The sequence below is a fragment of the Numenius arquata genome, chromosome 6 (genome assembly GCF_964106895.1).
Source record: "Numenius arquata chromosome 6, bNumArq3.hap1.1, whole genome shotgun sequence".
In the NCBI taxonomy this organism is placed as follows: Eukaryota; Metazoa; Chordata; class Aves; order Charadriiformes; family Scolopacidae; genus Numenius; species Numenius arquata.
In genome coordinates this window covers 21,307,139-21,327,292 of record NC_133581.1, presented here as the reverse complement: position 1 = coordinate 21,327,292, position 20,154 = coordinate 21,307,139, and the positions used below count along the sequence as shown (strand labels likewise).

Genomic DNA, 20,154 nt, shown 5'->3' with positions numbered 1-20,154 from the left:
GCACAAGTTTTCTATCTAATTAAGATAGTATAGTGAATGAGACATCAAATGAATAGACAGAAAAAGCAATTTGTCTTTGAAGGCTTTTTGGTTATGGCAGGGAGTCTGTTAGTGGAGTTGTAGACTTAATTTTTTTGTAGGGAGGAGAAGGGGGTCAAGAGAATGCCTTAGATGTTGACCTGCTATGTTTATTGTCTGTAGAGATGTAAATTTTTGAGGATTCATAGCAAGCTATACCTATGTGGGGTATGAAAAGGTAGATCTTAATTTTTAAAGCTGAGGTGAAAGGAGACTGCCATTTCCTTTAGGAAGATTTATATTTTTTTAGTGGCTTTATTTTCTTAAAATTTGTTATAAATTTTTTTAATTGGTGTTGCTGACTTGCACCCTCTTGTATTTTCAAATGGGACGTTATCCACTTTATGTGCCTGTGTTCCAACACTGTTCTGAAATGTCACAAATTTCGCTCCTGGAAAATGCCAGTAATGCCTAGTGTTGGTAAGGCCAGATGACTTTTTTTCTACTGTTCAGCATGAGTTGTTTAAACTATTATGTGATTATGCATTTCCAGGTTAAATGCAAAACCTGATGGATGGCAAAAGCTACCGTAACCTCATGGACAAGTTGTCCGTCTGCACTGAGACTCAGCGCATACAGCTGGCTAGACCTTTCTGTGCCGACCCAGTGGTCATGTTTCACATGTATCCAGAAACACCAAACCAGGTCACTTGCTCTGAAGATTTGTCATTCCTTCCTTTCATGTCTGAGCACCTCATCATGGAGAACATCTACACCAAGCCCTGCACCTTTCCCTTCCAAATGCCCCATGCCAATTACCGCAGAAGTGAGTACTCCTATGGGCCAGCTTTCATCAGAAAGAGGAATGAGCGGGAAAGGCAGAGGGTTAAATGTGTCAATGAAGGTTATGCTAAACTGAGGCATCACCTACCTAAGGAATATGTGGAGAAACGGCTCAGCAAAGTAGAAACACTCCGTGCTGCAATAAAATACATTAGCTACCTACAGTCTGTTCTCTACAGCGATTCTGTGGTGGCAGAACAAAATGTTGTGGAGCCAAGCCAAGCACCTAAAGCAATTAACAAACAAAACCAGTTTTTGAAGACTATCTAAACTGTTCCATACCAAGTAAAAGGTATCCTGTCTGGGAACATAGTAGCCTCTGTATTATTAATGACGAGTGTGTTCCTAGCATGTCTTAGGAGCAGATCATAGCACGCATCAGTACCAGCCCACAAAAAAGAGTTCTGATTTTGCAGATAGTAACTACACTTAGATACGAAGAAGACAAGTGGGGAAATCGTATCTGAATGGCCTAAGTTAGTTAATTTATGGAAAGGGGAAAACACTTCTAAAATTGTCACCAAACCAAAAATGTAATGCCTATATGTGTGAAGTAACTGTATATATCATCAAAACCTGCATGCTTTAAAATAAAATCTTTCCACTGATGGGACTGAGATTCCTCTCATTTTCTGTAATATTACTGGTTTACTCTCACATGCGCTTTCTCAAAAGATTTTTGTTCCAATTGCCAGTGTTAGAAGGTCTTTTTAAAGGTTCCCAGGAATGTTGTAAGATGCCAGCAGAAATGATAGCTTAGTTTAAAAGGGGGAAACAAGAAGAGGAGGGTAGCAACTCTCTGAAGTACAGTTACTGAACATAGGAAGAGCATAACATCTTGCAAGTGCTGTTCCATCCTTTTCTTATTAATGAATATTTTAATCCCATTAAAACCTGTTGATTTAGCCTAATTTCTATTGAAGTTTGGATTCTTCTTCAGTTGTCAGTGCCCTTAAAAGTTACTAGGACTGCTTACACAATACACAGTATAAAGAGGGTTAGCAAGGTCTTGACCTTGGTGAAAAAATAATCCCACAGCAGAAGTTGTTTGGGACTTTCACTGATAATGGTTGAGGTCTGGGGTGGTCTTCACTGACCTCCCAGTCTGTTCCTCTGTACTATTGATCATTTCAGCTAAGTGATCAACCAGAGATTTATGTGAAGGTGGTGAAGAGAGTTTACCACATAACTGGCAAAGTGTTCTTAACATTTCCTGTATGTAAAGGAATTGTATTTTTGATATTAAACAAGTCTGCTGACAGCATGAGAGCAGGTAGTCTGTGGGTGCAGCAGAATGTAGAGAAAACGGTTACAGACTTCTTATAGTGCTATATCCTTGTCCCTACCTGCAGTCATCCTGTTGTCTTGTTTTTATAGCAGTGAATTGAAAAATGCCTACAAAATGCAATTAAGTATTTCTTCCCACCTCCCTGCTGAAGAAAAAAAAGAAAAAGGGTTAACATTTGTTAAGGAGAATATGAAGATTAGGGATCACACAGGTGAATTTCTGCATTGTATTCTGGTGTGGTTTTGATACTCTCTTTGCACGGAAAGGGTAAAATTCATTAGTCCTTCTCCTTTGTTGTGAAATGGGAAAATTTGTAAAGCAATTTGACCTCAGCTTGTCTCAGCTTTGACCTTTCTGTCCACTTTTCAAACCAATGCATTTGTCACGCCCTGTGGCGGTGGCTTTTTTTTTTCCCTAACTGTGGCTTAGTATGATGCTATTTTTCGCCCTGCAATAGTAGGCAGAAAGCCTAGGTGACACTGCACCCTCTTATAATCCCTTGTCTGCCCCTGCAGTCTTTCACTGCAGTATCTAGACCAACAGGGAGCTGAAAATTGAGTGGATGTGTGGCAGGTAAATGGTCCTCGCTGTAGTCACATTCCACTGTTTTTTTTAGCCAGTAAGGTCAGGATGTCCGATCCTGGTAGTAACGACTGTGGCAACCTCCGTAGCAACTAGGAAACACTGGCAACAAACAGCTTCCTGCGTTAAACGGGCAGAAGGGTGAGATTTATGCATCGGGACTATATCCAAATCTACCAGATATAGCCTTATCAATAGCTGGTAAGTTTGAAATGCTGCTGTGTCCAAGTACTTAGAGTTATCCAGAATAAAAATCTCGGAGTGTTGCACAATTGCCTTTGTCCGTGCCCTGTTTTATACAGAAATAGTGGACCTGGCCCTCAGCAGTGACAGTGCTGAATGGAATTAAAATAGGCTTTAATGTAGAATTGATAGTTGCATTCCTTCACAAGGTATTACTGACTATGGCTTGGTTTGGTTTATAATAGGGGAGTTTGTATAGTTGTGAAACAAGTGAATATATTGTGTTGATTTTCTGACTAAAAATGCATTTTGCAGGAGTTAATCCGCTGTTCTTGCTGGGTTTGGTGTGCTAGTTTTCTGAAACTACGTATATCTGGAAGTCCTCATAAATAGGACTGCTAGCATCTCCCTGAGAGAAGAGAGAAAATAACATTTGAACATAATATGGGCTCTTAAACTGTATTTTGTAAAGTGAATTAAGCACTTAAATTTTATATGTTGTTGAATTTCCATGCAGATTTTACCCTAAGCGTGCTAAACATTTCTAAGCAATATTAAATTAAAAAAAAAAAAAAAAGAAAAGAAAAAAAGGAATGGAGACTTGTCTACTATATCTTGTCAGATTACTGGAGATAGCATCACATCATCAATCTTTCCATGACAGCCTCTGAATAGTTATCGCTTGTCAAATCTGAGCATCTCATTCTTTCTCATGGCAAGTCATAATCCTAATGTTATAAAACATGACAGGACAGCTGAAAGATCAAAATATTTTCTCTTAATACATCACTGTAAATAAAACAAGTAACAGGCAACTGCAATCTAACATCATGTTCAAGAACTGTCAGGTTTACTCAGCTTGTCAACTTCAGCTGTAGTTTCTGTCTCAGCTTGTAAAATAGGGAAGGTTCAGCTGGGACTGTGTACAAAGAAATCTTTAAAGGCAAGTTTAGGTATAAGAAAAGAGAGCTGGATGTTAAGAGGGAAACAAAAGTTGGAGGGAGGTGAAAGCTATTGCTTTTCTGGAGATTTTCATGGCATTTCTAGTTTCCTTGGGTGTTTCTCTCCTTCTACCAGCTCAGGATTTGGATGACTGAAGATAACTGAAGTCAGTGATAGGGGTTTGTCTCGCCAAATGCCAGTCTGGATATTTTGAATTCATTCTTTTAAATAAAAATAAACAATTAATAAAAGCTAGTGAGTTCTTGAGGTACACTGGAAAGCACTTGCTTGTGCTAGAAAACACCAGTACGTTGTCTCTTTTCAGCTGCCAACAGCTCATGACTGAATCCTGCAGGTAGCTTTTTGCAAGAATGGCTTATTTGGAAGGGTTTCTGCCTGCGGCTCACAGGCATTGCAGTGCTCTGCCAGCTCTGGACAAGTTTTCGTGCCCCAGTGTCATACCTGCTGTCAAACCCTGCTGCAGGAGCTCTTTTGTGATGCATCCTGCCTGGATCGCCGAGCCCCTCACCCCCCAGAGGTAACATCAAGTTCTTGTTTGAGTCTGTGATTTGTTCTTTTTCATGGCATCTAAGAGGATAAAACAGGCTGGTGTGTCAGATTAATAAATTAGCAGCTTGAACATCATTTGAGTTTTCCTTTCCCCTGCACTGACAGTTTTTTAGATTGTATTAACTAAAGTGATTTGCTACCCTGGAGATTATGAAAAGCAAAGCCTGAGTAAACCTCCTATCAAAGAAACATTCCTTTAATGTTATTTGGATAAAGAAAAGCATTTTGTGTTACCAGCTACCTTCTGTGAAATGTTTCTAATGCTTTGTGATGGGATTATTTTTCCTGTATTGAACTTGAACCTGTCATCAACCAGCAGATTGGTTGTTTACTTTTCTACTTTTCTGTTGTTCCCTGGATTCCCAATATAAACCATTGCTGCGGCATTCTCGAGCACACCTATGCCGTGGTCTGTGCTGGAGGTGGATCCTTTCTCTCTCCTGGTCTGCCTTGCATTGCATTGGCTTGCCATGTAAGCAGCAAAGGAGCTAGTGCAGGTAATGCTGGCCCAGGATTCCAGCGTGCTCCTGGCTCACTTTCTCTAAACCCAAAAATGAAGTAATCTGAGTAAAAAAAGGCACTGATGATTTTTTTTCTCCAAAAGCAAGGAATTGTCCCAGCACAAGCAAGTTTTCTGTTTCTTCCCGCATGCCTTGGCCTGTGGGAATGCTACAAAATGAGACGGAATGATCCAGTTCTTAAATCTTACATGATTTATTTTTTTTCATGACCTACAGAAGCCGTTTCTCTCAGTGCTGACCCATTTTCTTTTCTTCAAGGTGCCAATGGATTAGCCACTGCCTCTCCTCCCCTGGCCCAGCATGGAAGCGGCTGAGCGCATCTGGGAGATCAGCGGGCTTAGACAGCAACATCCCTGTGCTGGTGAGAGGGGAACAAGATGGATTTTATTACCGTGGCACAGTAAAAGAGGAGATAGAGGTCAGTGACAGTTGCTGTGCAGTAGACATGAGTGTCCAGTCCCCCAGAAATCTTCATGCACCACCTGAGTTTAGTGTTGCGGTTTTGATTTCAGCCAGTGCGTAATTAGAGAACAGATCACTAAGATGGCATATGCTCATAGTGATGTCGATTCATAAAGCTCCTGATGTGCCTGATTCCAGGCTGCCTTCACCTCCTGCTGCCTAGCACGCCAGGTGAGCCTTTTGCCTGCAGCACAGCCTCAGGCACCAATAAACTAATAATGATCAGATCTTTGCTCTGCTCAGCCTCCTTTACGGAGTCCATTTCTTGGTGTGAGCAGGTGTGTTTCGGGGATCCTCATCTCCTGTAGAAGATGGGTGCCCCTCGAACTCCCGGTCTTTTGGTGAGAGCGGTGTCATTGTGCACCTTGCCAGAGCAGACCCTCTGCTTCTGCTGGTGCTGGGCATCGAGCCAGGCTCAGACAGCATGAGTGCTGCTGGGAGCAGTGAGAGCTACTGTTGTGTGTAGACACATAACCATCAACAGCACAGGAAAAGCATTAGTGTTTTATGTACACACTTCCAGCTTGAGTCAGCTACAGACCACTGGCTCGGTGTCTTTTCAGAAATGTTAGTGAAAGCTTTAATTCATTAGCTTGTTAGCACTTCAAACTTAACAGAAAAAAGAGCCTATTCTTTTTCAAGAACAGGGAAGTGCCTCATTTCATTGTTGATGGAAAACCTCTTGACAGGCCTTAATTTAGAAGAAAATAAAAATTCCCAACAACGCCCCCAAGAAGCAGAGTTAGTCTTGCATGTAATGAGGAAGAATGTGGGCATAACTGAGGAACAGGTCTGTACCACTTCAGCGTCCCTTGTTATCTGGTACACACACGGCGTGGTTTGTGAAATCCAGTTGCATTCTATCTATAGCTTTTTCTCTTGGGGAAGAAAATACAGGTCCTAGCGGCAGTGAATCTGTACATATGCTTCACTCAGTCTGCTTTCTGGTGAGCCTCCCAGAGGTTTTTCTGGCTGTGTTGATGCCAGACTAACACCACACATTATTTAGTTACTGTTCAGGCTGGCTTGGTGTTTTGAACGAGCCACAGAATGGCCTTCTGGTGAAGGTTATGTGACCTTACACATAACACACTGTTTTTCAGGGAAATTATTATTTTGATCCTGGTAACAGGGTGAAAGAGGCATGTTCCTGGTAGAGTTTGCCAAACGACTTGTGTCACATGGAAGGCATCCAATGTGTGTGCAAAAAACAGCAAAGGATGATATCCTGGAATACGTGAACGGCATGAAGCACTCCTTACTCCCTGGAGACAAAGTGCTGGCACCCTGGGAGCCAGATATGGCTAGGTATGGCCCAGGAACCGTCCTCACAGGAATTGAGACAAGAGACCCCTTACGAGGTAAGAGGGATGATGCCCTCTTCTTGCTCAGGAGTACGAGTAAGACTGTCAGGGTAAATTGTTGTGGTCTTACTGCCAGAGAAAAGCCAGTGCACAGACTATAGTTTAGCATTGCTTAGAGCCTGCAGGAGCTGATGGGGCTTGCTGATGGATATCTACATGTAACCTCACCAGTCTGACCCTATGGAAGTTATGACCCATAAAAATGTCATCTTCTGTGTCTACCAAGGGGCTATTTCCTGTCTGCTCAGACAAAGCTGTCTCTGCCATGTGAAGGACAATGGCCTGTTCCTGAGGGATCCAAGTGAGGCAGCTCTTAGGAGGCACCCATCTGTGCTTAGCTGCTCACGTTTGTATCGAATGGTACATCTGGGGGTGATTTTTACCACCCAAGTGTAGGAGATTTCAACAGCTTATTCATTTTTCCCATGTCTGACAGTCAGGCTCCACTGACTTAGCAGTACCGCTTTGAGAATAGCATTTTGATAATTTTGGCAACAACAATAAAAGTTACTCAGTCAACATTTTCTTGTTCATCTGATGACAAATTGGGAGGAAAGATGCTGCCAGGCCTATTGTCACACTGATGATGCCCTAGCTGCCCATTCCACCCTCTAGGACATTATGGTGAGGTGTTATAGAGAGGGGTGATAGTTGATCCTACTGCTTGACAGGAGTAGAAGGTGCATAAAGCTGCAAAGCCTGATCTGTATGTGTGCGCTGCCCAGGCACGCCAGCTGCTTATGGCTGCTTACCTTTTCTCTCAACAGCTTCAGAAGATGAAGAAATTATGGTCCAGTTCTGGAATGACAAGAAAGTGAAACTCGCGCGAGATGTAGCTCTGTGGATCCCTCCCAGCCTGTGGGAAAGGATTGTAGAGATGATCCACATGCCCTTCACCAGCAGATTGAAGCCCAGAGAAAGTCTGGACGCTAACTCTTGTATTTTTTCCTGCAGTCTTAAACCAGCCCAGATTCCTGTTTGTGCTGTACATAGCCTTGCTAAGTACTGCTTGCTCTGCTCACCCTGCTGGCCCCATTACCACTATCACTGTGATGGTATATGCTGTTTGACAGCACATGTAATGTGCATCTGCTGCCATCCCCGTGTTGATGCCTGGTGGCCTCTTCCGTCCAGGTCTCTGGTCTTTCAGAGAGAAACTGCAGAGGCAGAGTCCAGCAGCGAGCCCTCTCCACGTCTTGTAGAACTGGAAGACCCAAACCAAGAAGAACCAGCAGTTGTGGCAGCATCTTCCCCCTCTTCCAATTCAGAGTGTGACCTGGAGCCATTCCCTACTAAGAGTGCTGTGAGGGGCAGTGCTGCTAACACAGACTCCGGCTGTCTTGAGAAGCCCAGGCTAAAGGTTTCTGCAAGACCAAAGGGGAAATACTGGAAAAGAAGCCACCACAAGTCCCATCCCAGTAATTCAGGTACCTTTTAAATACCCTCATGGGGAAGAAGCAGCCAGAGGGAAATAACCAAGTGTGTTCTGTGCCCTCTTCATCTGGGCAGTGACTTCACCTGTAGTTAGTCGGTATAAATATTATAAATTTGCGTATCAGCCTCAGATACAGTATTTCCCCCTCTCCAACATTTCTGCTGCCTCATCTTGCATCCTACATCTTCTTTTGGCAGCTCATCACATTAAAAACTACCAGAACAATGAATTTCATTTGGAAACACTGATATCGCTCTCTGACTTTCTTCCCCATCATTTTCCTACCCTTTCTATGATGCTAACATCTTCATTAACCTTCATAGCTAGTCCATGCAGAATAAATTGCCTGAAGGAATTCCTTTCAGGTTTAAAGTGCATTTCCCTCTCTTTTGAAATTAATTTTTCTCCACTTCAGTTCTGGTTTCACTCTTAGATACCATTTTAACTCCTTCCCAGGACTCATCAGTTGGAGCAGCACATATGCAAAGGGTAAGCTGGAATCCAAAGCCATCTGCATTGGGGAGGATGTGTCCCATGTTGCACCGACTAATCAAAGTGCAATGTTTGAAACCATCAAGCAGTCTCCCAGAGGGCAACTCACAATGAAAGAAATCTCAAGAGACCAAGATTTCAAGCCGTCATTGGGGGTAAGGTGATCTGTATTAACACTGTATTTATGTGAGCATGCAGTTTGTTTGAAGGGAAGATATATTCTTGTTAATGGTCTGGAGGTTGGCTGGAAAAATGTATCATTTCTAACTCAACTGCTTGCTAAGGCCATTCACCAGTTTTCTGATAGGGAGAGAACTTCTCCAGTAATTATAACAGAATAGAAATCCCAAAACTCTAAGGAGGGGCTGAAGCTACTTGATAAAATGGAAAAGATTATGCCAGTAACTGTGTGAGCGTTTAACAATGCAAATTTCAATTCAGAAACCTGCCAAATGCCCACTGACATCAACCCAATGAAGTCCTATGAAAGTGGGGACCTACATGAGTGGCCCTGGACATGGAGGGCTGTGACTGTCAGCAGCAGTCAATCTAGAAAAGTGCTGAGCTCTGCCAGTCATGCTCTGATAGTCACGATCTCTATCTCTGAAAGATAAAAGCAGATATTTTTAGTAAACGGTCTTTACTGATTATCTTCTCTTACTCCCTCACAAGAAGCAAGCAGTTTAAACAGCAGATCCCTACCCTAAAGCTAGAGGATGCAGACTAAGCAAACTGTGTCACAGCTAGAAATGAGGACATCACCCTGATTTTTAGGCTTGGTTTCTGTTGGCCATGGTCTCCTCCTGCTTTAGAAAAACTTGAAAAAAATCATAACATGAATGCCGAACAAAGAAAGCACAGAAAAGAGGAAGAAAAAAGCTTGCAGGAAGAAAGGGAAGATGAAAGAGAATAGAGGATGAACAGAAATGCTGTTCTACACAAGAGCACCAGGGGTACCATTAATAAATTATATATCAGAAATCAAATACTAGATCTTCTGTACCTTCATGCTCTTGCCACTGTGAGGTGACTGCAGAGTAAAACTTTGAATGTGCTAAACTTGCATGATTTTGTTTAGGAGAAGATTAATCTGTTAATGACACATCTTAGTGAACAGAGAATATACTGGACTGTATCTTGTATTCTCAAAATTATATGCATTAATTTTAAGCAGATGCCTACCAACTTATTAACAGTATTGTTCCTACTTTATTATTTTTGATTTCCTAGGAATTTTTAGGCCAATATGGAGCTCCAGGCAGACGTGCTCTATGTTAGAAAGTGTCACAGCAGTGCACTGAGGTGATGTGCTTTGCCTTTTGGTAAAACTAAAAAGAAACGAGAATGGCTTAATTCTAGCCCCAAACCGGCAGGATGAATCACAGCAGTGGACACAATAGAGAGTATAAAGACATACTTTTATTCCTGTGAAACAGCCCTTGGCATTTTTAAACCGAGAACACACACGTTGCTACTCCTTGAGATACCTGAAGAAGTTTTATCATATAATACAGATTGCATCAGAAGTAACTTGCAAGAAACAAGTGAGCTAGAGAGCAGGCTTCCCAGAGGTGCCCTCTCTGGGGCTAATGTCCTCCCACTGTAGTCGCCAGAAACCCTCAAAGGAGCAAAGTTTGGTCAAAGCCTAACAGTTTCTGAAAATCCTGTGGTCTTACTGTACACTTCTGTGTTTCAGCAGTGAAGTTTGTACTAGCCCAGAAATTATACCATTATTAAAGCTATGTGAGGCAGAGGTACCTATCTGACAGCCAGGAAAGCAGCAGTTACAAAGACACTGGTGCTTTTTTTAGACTAGACTTCCAAGGGATTTGTTTTCTGTCCTCCAGGAAGAAGGTTTTGCAGCATCAGAAAAACAAAGATATCAAAAAGCAAGAAGGAAAACAGAGTCAGATGACAAATATAAAGCTACTTGCATACGAGACGACAAACTTAATGATACAGGCTATGTCAGAAGAGGACAGACAGAAAAAAACAGCAAAGAGCTCATTTACAACAAAGCAGAGAGAGACGTGATTGACCAGAATTCAATAAATGTACAACTGATAAAGTTCAGGAGGTGAAATTTCAGGTAAACTGCTTATACTATATCAGCATTACATTTATTAAGCAAATCAAGTTCTAATTTAGGTGCTGTCTCTGTAGAATATCTTTATGGATAATTGTATAATTTTTGTAACTGAGAAACTCTATTTCCACCCACATCGAATTTCAGTTCCTCATTCTTTATTCCAAGGTGTTATATTAAATTCCTAATTCCCAAGTTCCTAATTATTTGGACTTGACTTTACAATTCTGGAGAGATCAGCTAAACTAGTATGAGCACTAAAAGCCTGAACAGATGCACAGCAAGGGTATAATAAACCTCCAGTTTGTCTACAGTTCTCTGGAGTCAGCCAGAGGAATTCAACATAGCAATTTCTTTCTGTAGAAAGCCAGAAGGAATGGAGAAACAATACAAGCTGACAGCTGAATTTTTTTTTTTTTCAGGATTAAAGCAGAAGAGAAAGTAGCCAGAGGATAAAGGACCTGCTATTGTAGATACAGACAACAAAATGCTTAGACATCCAGTATTCAAGTCACCGAATTTTATATTCCCATGAAAATTAACTGAAACCTTAATACCGTCAGTTACAAAAAGATTATAGATATATATAGGTCATGTCACTAATTCTAACCATGGAACCCGATCCTTCAGGAGAGTTAAGCATCCAGGGAGTCTCGTTAGTGGGACCGCTCATGTTCAAAGCACATGAACTTGGCCATAAGCTGCAGCATGCAGCTGCTCAGCGGTACTTTCCCCCTCAGGAAACAGGAGTACGCTACCGCCTACTGCGAAAGGCAGCAACTAACTGTTGCTTACCCTAGGTAAGAGCCTGCAAAGAGACAAGACTTGAAGTGTCAATAGTTGATGTGCCCATACTGAACATCTGACATATTCAAGTACCTTCCTGAGTTGGGTTCTTAGATAGTGAATTTCATTTGCATTTTATTTCTTCATCAGAATAATAAAAGTACAGATAGGAGATATGCCTTGTGAGCCAACTGCTCTAAAATCAGTGCCAGCCCACAGAAGCTAATGTAGGTCCATATCGATATTCATACCACATGGATCATGCTTTCTGTGGTCAAGAATGTGACATGGATGTTCTGTCTGAGGATAATACAAAAGAAGCTGTTATCACAAAGGCTGAATTATGTATTTTATTCCACTGATTGTACATTTAATTCTTTAAAGCATAAGAACCTGGAATTACAGAGTCACATAATTGGATTTAAGGCACACAATGTACAAATATTTATAAAATCAGTGTACAAAGTGGGCTGCATATAATTGCATTAAGTAAAAACCAAATATACAGGCCATAAAAATGGAGTCCCAAAGAGGAGGATACTATTAAAGTGCTAACAAGAAAAAGATATACATAGTACATTACATGCATTAAAACAGCCTCATGTTTTATTCCTGTGATTGCCAGGAAACAACAAATATCATAGAGCAAAAGTTAAATCAACACTTTGTCCTGCGTTGACAGCTACCATGTAGGTTTGTTGCACCATGTCCTCTGAGGTTGCTGTGACAGAATAGGTACCAGGAGAAACTTCAATGTAGATGTCTTTGGAAGCTTTTCTGGTCTTTAGGGGGGGGGGGGGAACCTTTCATTACTGTTTAGTCATCTTAGATTTTCCACAAAAATTAAAATTTTGAATTTGGGTAAAAAAATTACTTTTCAGCTGTTATATAGATGTATTAAGATTTTTCAAAATATACAGGCAGCATGGGACAAAACTGCAAAATATTTCTGTCAATACAAAAATTAGCAAGTGCTATGCTCAAAAGTATTTCACCTAATGTTTCAGTGAATGGAAATAATCAATGTACTGTAATCTCTGCCTCACAAAATGAAAGTTACCAATTTAAACTGTTTTGAACATAAACCTGGAAAACATCCACATAACAAGGGTGCTCCCACTCATTTGTACTGTGGTACAGATTCCATGTTTCTCATCTTTTGTGGCTTAAAAGCTTCTGAAATTGAGTTGGTGAGGTGTTAGGTTTTAAAAAATGAAAAAAAAAGGTTTTCTTCTCCTTGAGGAAAACAGGAGTCTTCAGAGAGACTGTATGTGAGGGCCGAGTACAGCTGGCTAAGCAGCTGCCTTGTGTCTCGCTGCATGCCTTTCCTCAGCACAGGGAATGTGGCAGGAGCACAAATGAGGTGAGACTGGAGGACTGCTGGGTTATTGTCACTGCTGCAAATTACAGGAGCCTGAAGATTAATCACAGTGTTTGACGCTCTGTAGCAGTCCAAAATATAAAGTAGACTCTTAAGTGGTTATGTGCCAGAATGCCATCATCTGGTTTATAATTAATTGTGCAAGATTCTGTATGCCCATTCTGCTGCCCACCTATACATACGTTAGGATTGTGGATACACCAGTGATTAATTTTCTGTGCCATCACAAAGTCTTCACACCTGATCACAAATTTTAACCAGCTTGATGCAAAATGATAAAGAAATGCTATACCACAATTTAAAACCAAAGTATTCTATAAACTTACATGTTGCTGGCAAGTTTGAGCTTGACTGGGTGCTACAGAGGCTTCAGTCTTCTGGAAAGAAAAGATACTGTTTTCTAACGATACAACACAAAAGGCAAATTCAGCCACCTGAGAAAGGGGATGCTTTATGTCCATGAAATTTTCCCCTCCACAAAAGGACTGATATGATACCGATTGGTGCCATCAGAAGTTACTCTGTCCCCTTCTCAACAGAAGGCTCAGATCAGGCCAGATGCTCATATGCTTGTTGGTGTCAAACCACATACATTAGTGTAAGGAAGTGTCTCAGACACTGGATGGAAAACAGTTGTCCCATGGGAGGGAAGGAATAACCTTTAATCAAAACAAAAACCACCTACTTACCTCTTCTTTGGAGGACTCCACCTCTATTTCTTGGATGCCATGGTATCTGCAGATGTGTTTGATTTCATGCTCTTTGCATCTACAGGCTGCTGTGAGGCTATAGTACTTCTGGGCAACAACAGAAACAGAGAATATTATGTGGAGAAGCATCAAAGCCATGCTCACAACTACTGCAGATTTACAATTAAAAATGGAACTGCACGGCTATTGATCTTCTGCAGTAATTGTCTGTTTTGTTCTCGTGTGAGGATGAAAACAATGCCTGGATGTCCACACGACATCTGTCAGCCCTGATTTTAGATGCCTGTCTCCCAACACAATACGTAGGAAATCTCTGACACCTCAGAACTGAATTCATAAATATCAGAAGGAATGCTCTGGAAACATCTACCTGATCAGGTTCTCCAAGAAAAGCTCTGGTGGAAGACGACATAGTTTATGGGTCCTTAATAGGATGTATTATGCAAGCTAGGTGCTTTGCAACCCTTGAAGACTGGTTCTGCAGGGCACGTGCAGGAGCAGTGCTCTAAAAGCAGAACACATTAATAATGAAAAAAGATTTGGTGACGAAGCAAGAGAGTCATCAAGGCTAGTGCCAGTAGCATAGCAGTTCAGAGAATTGTATTTAAGTCCATGGCAGCCCTTTTCTGGCTTCACAGTAAAGGTACCTGAATCTTCCCCAAAGCAAATTAAATACTTGAGTACAGCTCTGCTGCCATCTACTGTCACTACAGAACTACTTCCAGACTTACATTTTTGATCACGGTTCCAAAAAAAAAAAAAAAGTTCCAAAATATCTCTTTTATTTCACTTATGTTTTCTTTGTCTCTGACTGTCAAGACTAAACATAGCAAAAATAAGGCCAATAGCAATTCTTATTTCCAAATCTACTGCTGTGCTTTACTCGAGGTTATGCACACATCAACAGATTTGGTTGCTTGTATTGTGGTTTACTGGGGAGTTATGTCCCAAATACATCAAATACTCTGACATATTGCATAATGCTTCACAGAGCATCTCTGTATCACAGGAGGTGAGCTGGATTCTTTTACATGATGTCCCAAAGCAAAGAAATGAAGTCAAACTTTTGGTAAGAAATGTGGGTAAACTTTGGTCTCTAAGTAATTCTGAACAACTCATCTTAAAACATGTGATTTTGATCATTTGTACTCGGTGGCATTCAAATGCCTAAATGGTTATGTTCGGCTGTAGATTTTTATTTATGCTTTGTAAACTTTATTTGAGACCTTCTGGGTCTGAGAATTCCTCCCTCCTCCTCCCTTCTTTTATGACTCCTCTACAGAACATGATTGAAACGGTTCTGTCTTGGCCAATGCACAAATGTGGAAATCATCCCCTGTGATTCCCTCTCTATTACAGACTCCTAACAGGATGAGTGTCTATACATTGTTATATTTTTGTTTCATCTCGTGTAAAAATTCTATTCTGCCTGAGCTGTTTAAGGATTAACTGGTTACTGTGTATGTAGTACTTTGAAATTATAAAGGGGTTGCTTAAGACCTAATCAGCTGGTGTGTATTGAACTACTGTTTTCTCTAATTTAATTGAAGACTTAGCCTCTGTTATTAACTCTGCAGACAACGAGCTCCCTGCTGCATGGTGATAACAGACCCCGAAGGGCACAGATGATGTAAACCATTGATGGTTTTCAGAGACTTTAATGCAGTAGTGTGGCTGCAGGCCTGTATTCACAAGGATGAGCTGGCAGAGGTGGGCTCCCCATCCACCTACCCAGAAGAATAATGACACCTGCCAGCCAGAGTGTAAGCACAGATGTTAGACTGCGGTTTCAGTGAGTGTGTACCAGTATGAAAGCAGTGGAGCTGCGCATCTCTATGCCATACATCAATATCTACCCATCACAAATAAAGACATGGTGCTGCTCAGAAGAACCAAGCCTGTAATCCAGTAGCAACATCTCAAATCAGGTTTGCTTAAATGATACAAGACGTGTGAGACTCAGACATTACAGATGTAAAATGGGGAGGTTCACTCTGAATTCAGAATGAACATGTGGCAGGAAGCAATCTCTTTGCTTGAGATTCAAACTCTCCCTTATGTCTGCCACCAAGAACACAGACTCTTATCAGCCAGCAGGAGTGGTTCATGTTGGTGTGATGAAAACAAAGGGTTACTCTGTCCTCAAGCCTCTGCACAGCAGGGGTACTTGCAGCACTGGAAACAACTCTGTACATTGTGATACCTGACAGCGGCTGCCACAATGTAATTTGTGATGTCATTTGATGTTTCTGTCACTCTAACCACATTGCCTTTCCACCAAGAAGTGGAGAAACCCCCTGCTAAAATCCATACAGGTCTCCTGGTACTCCCTGTGAAAAATGCTGGTATTGCTGTTACCAGCTAAGGCGGTGCCCATTGGCCAGGATAACACCGGTGAAACCTACAAGTAACCTACTACCATTATGGCAAATGCCCCAAATTTCTTAGTCTAGGCCGGCTAAACTCTTGCCATGCAATGAGTAACGTGAAGTCTAATTTTTGCAGCTTTAGCAAAAGTAGTGCAAACACGCCTCCGCTGGGCACATCCTAAACATTCCCCTTTGCATGGGTTTGGGGGCGAAACCTCACCTCGCATTCCTTTGTGGCTTGATTCATCAAGTTCACAATTGAAGTGAATGCTGCACTGAGACGTTCTGAGTCTTCTTCCTGAAATTAAAGACACATTTTTTTTTAATTATTTTTATTTTTTTTGTAACTCATAAGGCGGTGCTTGTTGCTTAGAGGTAGAAAGCGTCAGGTGATTCAATAGCAAAATACTGGCTGGGGCCGGAGGCTGCCTTGGGGGTGAAACCGCACCGAGCGGCCCCTCGCTGCGGTGCCGAGTCGTAATGCTGCGCGCACCAGGCAACACCGAGGCACCCGAGAGGGCACCGGGCGGAGCGACGGCCTCGGTCCCCCGTCCTGCAAAGCACCGGGGATTTATCGGTCCCTGCCCGCCACCGTTTCACCCTGGCTTTGACCAGATAAGACGCGGGAGGGAGTAACCAAGTGTGAGACCGTCCTACATAGGTTAAAACGCCTCTAGCTCATTACAGCACATATATGGCTCCCTCCCACGCATATATACATATGCGCACTAGGCCTCTATAGGACACGCACTATCCTGCCACCACTTGAGGACGCAGCTCCTCGGTGCTTCTTACTCATTTCGTTGCATTTCTGCCGCCCCCGCCCCCCCCGCAGCACCGACCGGGGCCGAGGACGGGGCCCATCCCACCGCCCCCGCAGCACCGACCGGGACCGGGGGCGGAAGCCGCCCCGCCGCCCGCAGCACTGACCGGGACCGAGGACGGGGCCAGTCCCGCCGCCCGCCGCCGCGCCCGCTCCAGCACGGCGCGCGCCAGCCCCGCCGTTTGCCCCGCGCGCGCCCCCTCCATCCCGCCGTCACCGCAGCCACTCGTCACAGTGCGCAGGCGCCGCCGCCCCGCCCCGCCCCGCCGTCGTTAGGGGGCGCCCCCGCCCCGCCGGTGCCACCCCCACCCCGCCCCGCCGCCGGTGGGTGCCACCCGCGCCCCGCCCCGCCCGGTGGCAGCGGGACAGACCCCGCCGGGCGCCCGGTGCCGCGGGGGAGTTGGTGGTCTCTCTTTTTCCCTGACGCCGCCGCTCCTGGGGCGGGCCCGCGCCCCGCCCTGAGGTAAAGCCGCCGCCCCGGGGCTTTCCGTGCGTTGCCCTGATGGCGGCGGGTTGGTGAAGCGCCCGGGTGCTGTTCCGCCGCACGTCCCGACCGGGCGACAACGGGGAAGAGCAGGGAGGACCTAGAGGGTGCCGAGCCCCGGCAGATGCGGCTTGGCGGGCCGCGGCCGGCGTGTCCGGTGAGCCTCACCCCGCGATGTAGAAAGCGGTACTCCCTGGTTGTTTTTTTAAAAAACTTCTGAGGTACGAAATAATAATAATTACAGTGCGTAGTGATGGTTGGCTGAGGGAAACAAGCAAGAGGGCAGAGCGCCAGGTGAGCAGCCCGATCAGGCCGCCCGCAAACTGTTGCAGCGCCTGCTCTCCAAAAGAAAGCCCCTTCACTTTGGTTAGTAAAAAGAAAACACCAAGTGTTTTTGGCCTGCTGCGAGCGAGACTAGCCAAACAAGCTGATTTGCTCCCTGGAAGCCACTTCTGGCCCAGGAGGGTTTTCCAGCAGGGCAGCCCCTATGCCTGAGGCTGCAGTCACTCCTTGGGGCTACCAAACAGGCCCGGAAGGCAGCTGTGGCTACATGCACATTAGAGCCACTCTGTGGCCTTGCTAACCTCACTTGCACTGAGGGGACAGCAGGAGGGCAAAATAAGCACAGAAACTTTCTTTAAGTGCAGTATGGCCAAGGTTAAGAAGTAGGCACTGAGTTTTCAAGCCCTTCGTTCTTGTTTGTGGAGCTTTTCTAGCTGTAATCTGTTTGGCAAGCAAGGAAAAGTAATCCTCTCCTAGTTTACATTTTATTATCATCCTCCAGTTGGTTAACCAGAGTAGCAGCCAGCTCCTGTAATAAACAAGCCCTTCACAGGCTGCTCATTCATTAAAACACATTGAAGGCCCCAATCCAGTGTTCAAATACAATTTAATTTTAGGTTGGGTCTCTTGTAATCAAAGGAAAAATTAGGCGGTTGCCAAGGTACTTGAGGTCTGGGGGACTGCGTGCAACATAAGTGGGGCAGAAAAATGATATTTGATAAAAGCAAGGTTAGCATGTTTGGGATGTTTGTTTGACGTGCTGGAGAAGGAGCCAGAATAGACTGCTTCCTGGAAGACTGCTTTAACTGGAAGTTGAGCATCTTTGAGCATCTTTCCTTGTTATCATTGGCCTCCTGCAGAGGCAGATGGGTTTGCTATCTTGCTGTACTTGTGAAATATACTTGAAAAGGCCCTCCTATGTCACTTTCGTAACGGGGTAAGAAAATGGTATTCATTTTGTATTCCTGCCAGGTACTTGTAGCAGTAGCTTGTTGTTCAGGAGGTAAATTATTCTTCGTGTGTTGAAATTTAAACTCCCACCATTTTTTTGATGTTTGGTGACACAATACTCCTTTTGCAGCTGAGCAAATACATCTGTCCCAAGAAGGCCGACAGCTGAAACAGCTTTTGCTTTGAAACACATTCACATCAGAATCCAGATGAAAGTTACCCTTATTTCCTGTACATTCACTCTTTTGAAATATAATGGAGGCTTGTGAAATGCTGGACATTTACACCAGATTTCCTTGCCGTTTGGGATGACAGATCAGAGTATCTCAAGACAATATATCTTGTTTTGGTGATGAGGTGGTGAAAGCCAACAATAGTTCATCCTGAGTACTCTAGGTTCAGAGAAGTATCCTTGTGTAGGAAAGCTTATAGACATTTGCTTAAGGCTGAGCACCATTTCGGTTCCATTTCAGTTAGTGGAAGGAAAGTAAGAAAGTAAGCATGTGCTTGAAGATCAAGAAATGTACAATGCTGGAATTTGTATCTCCAGTTGCAGAATACAAATATCACTCTTTATTTTTCTTCCATTCCTGCTATCATTTGGTTAATATATTGTGAAGAAGTGACTTGTTTTATAAATGCTTACATAATATCATAGAATCATAGAATGGTTAGAGTTGGAGGAGACCTTACAGATCATCTAGTCCCACCCCCCCTGCCACAGGCAGGGACACCTTCCACTAGACCAGGTTGCTCCAGCCTGAATACTTCAAGATTTAGGTGCAGTCTTTGCATTTTGCAATATGCCTGGTTCTGCTAACAGCTAGGATCCTGCCTCTTTTGTATGGTTTTTATATCAAATATCTCGTGCGGGTTTCTCATCAGTTAGACCAGTAGAAGCATATGGACAAGCATGCCAGGGAGCTGGCCCATATGTTGCTGTTTGTGCTGTGCATGGAGTGCGTGTGCTTTATCGCCTGTTCCATGCAGAGACCTCCTTCACCCTTTGGTATGCACGTTGCCTTGTGTCCTGGCGTGTGGAGGGACCTTGGCTGGGGCTGCCCCTGAGCAGGGCACCTCGGGCTCCACTCCCCAGGGAGCCGAGCGTTACAAAATCGCTGTCAGTAACTGGTCTGAGTAGGTTGGATTTGAATCCAGGTACCCGGGATGAAGCTCAGAGGCATGGATCTTCCCCCCTCTTTCTCCACAGGTACTTTTACTATAAAACTACCCAGGGGGCTCGGAAAACGCGGGCGTCCCACCGCCCCGGGGGCTCGCCCATGCCCGGCGCCCTGATGGAAACCATCTGCTCGGCGCCCGAGCGCAGGAAGCGCTTCGCTCGCTTTCCTCCTTCCTTCCTTTCTTCCCTGCAAGCGGCTCCGCGCGGAGTGGAGCCCGACACTCGTCGTTTTTTTAAATAAAAAATAAGCAGTATCCCTCCTCTGGGGGTAGAGGGAGGAGGAAGGTTGTCAGACGGGGGGGCTCAGTTCTCCCCTCCTCCTCTGCCCATCTCATCTCCCCGCGGATCGACCGGTCCTGCCCGGCCCCGGAGGGCTGCTCCCCTCCCTCTCGCCTGGCCAGG

At 43.9% G+C, this 20,154-nt stretch overlaps 3 protein-coding genes across 3 annotated transcripts; 2 read left to right on the top strand and 1 right to left on the bottom strand.

Annotated features, from left to right (window-relative positions):
• The first annotated feature begins 576 nt into the window (after window positions 1-576).
• On the top strand, window positions 577-1,131 carry ASCL3 (achaete-scute family bHLH transcription factor 3). The gene has a single exon (XM_074148972.1). It carries the CDS (start codon window positions 577-579, stop codon window positions 1,129-1,131), a length of 555 nt encoding a protein of 184 aa, XP_074005073.1.
• Window positions 1,132-4,227: 3,096 nt separating this feature from the next.
• On the top strand, window positions 4,228-10,734 carry C6H11orf16 (chromosome 6 C11orf16 homolog). The gene is given in 7 exon segments (XM_074149723.1): window positions 4,228-4,394; window positions 5,206-5,365; window positions 6,542-6,770; window positions 7,541-8,200; window positions 8,665-8,855; window positions 10,548-10,688; window positions 10,690-10,734. Coding segments are annotated over 7 exon segments (1,593 nt in total).
• Window positions 10,735-12,210: 1,476 nt separating this feature from the next.
• On the bottom strand, window positions 12,211-17,061 carry AKIP1 (A-kinase interacting protein 1). Its single transcript, XM_074149722.1, has 5 exons — window positions 16,963-17,061; window positions 16,253-16,330; window positions 13,643-13,750; window positions 13,280-13,330; window positions 12,211-12,354 (listed from the first exon to the last, which is right to left on the bottom strand). Exons 1-5 carry the CDS (start codon window positions 17,059-17,061, stop codon window positions 12,211-12,213), a joined length of 480 nt encoding a protein of 159 aa, XP_074005823.1.
• Between the last annotated feature and the right edge of the window lie 3,093 nt (window positions 17,062-20,154).

Coding starts and splice junctions, on each gene's coding strand:
- ASCL3 (XM_074148972.1), top strand. CDS start 577: ATGCAAAACCTGATGGATGGCAAAAGCTACCGTAACCTCATGGACAAG.
- AKIP1 (XM_074149722.1), bottom strand. CDS start 17,061: ATGGAGGGGGCGCGCGCGGGGCAAACGGCGGGGCTGGCGCGCGCCGTG. Junction 16,331..16,962: donor TGGCCCCGTCCTCGGTCCCG/GTCAGTGCTGCG, acceptor CTTTAATTTCAG/GAAGAAGACTCAGAACGTCT. Junction 12,355..13,279: donor CTCAAACTTGCCAGCAACAT/GTAAGTTTATAG, acceptor CCCCCCCTAAAG/ACCAGAAAAGCTTCCAAAGA.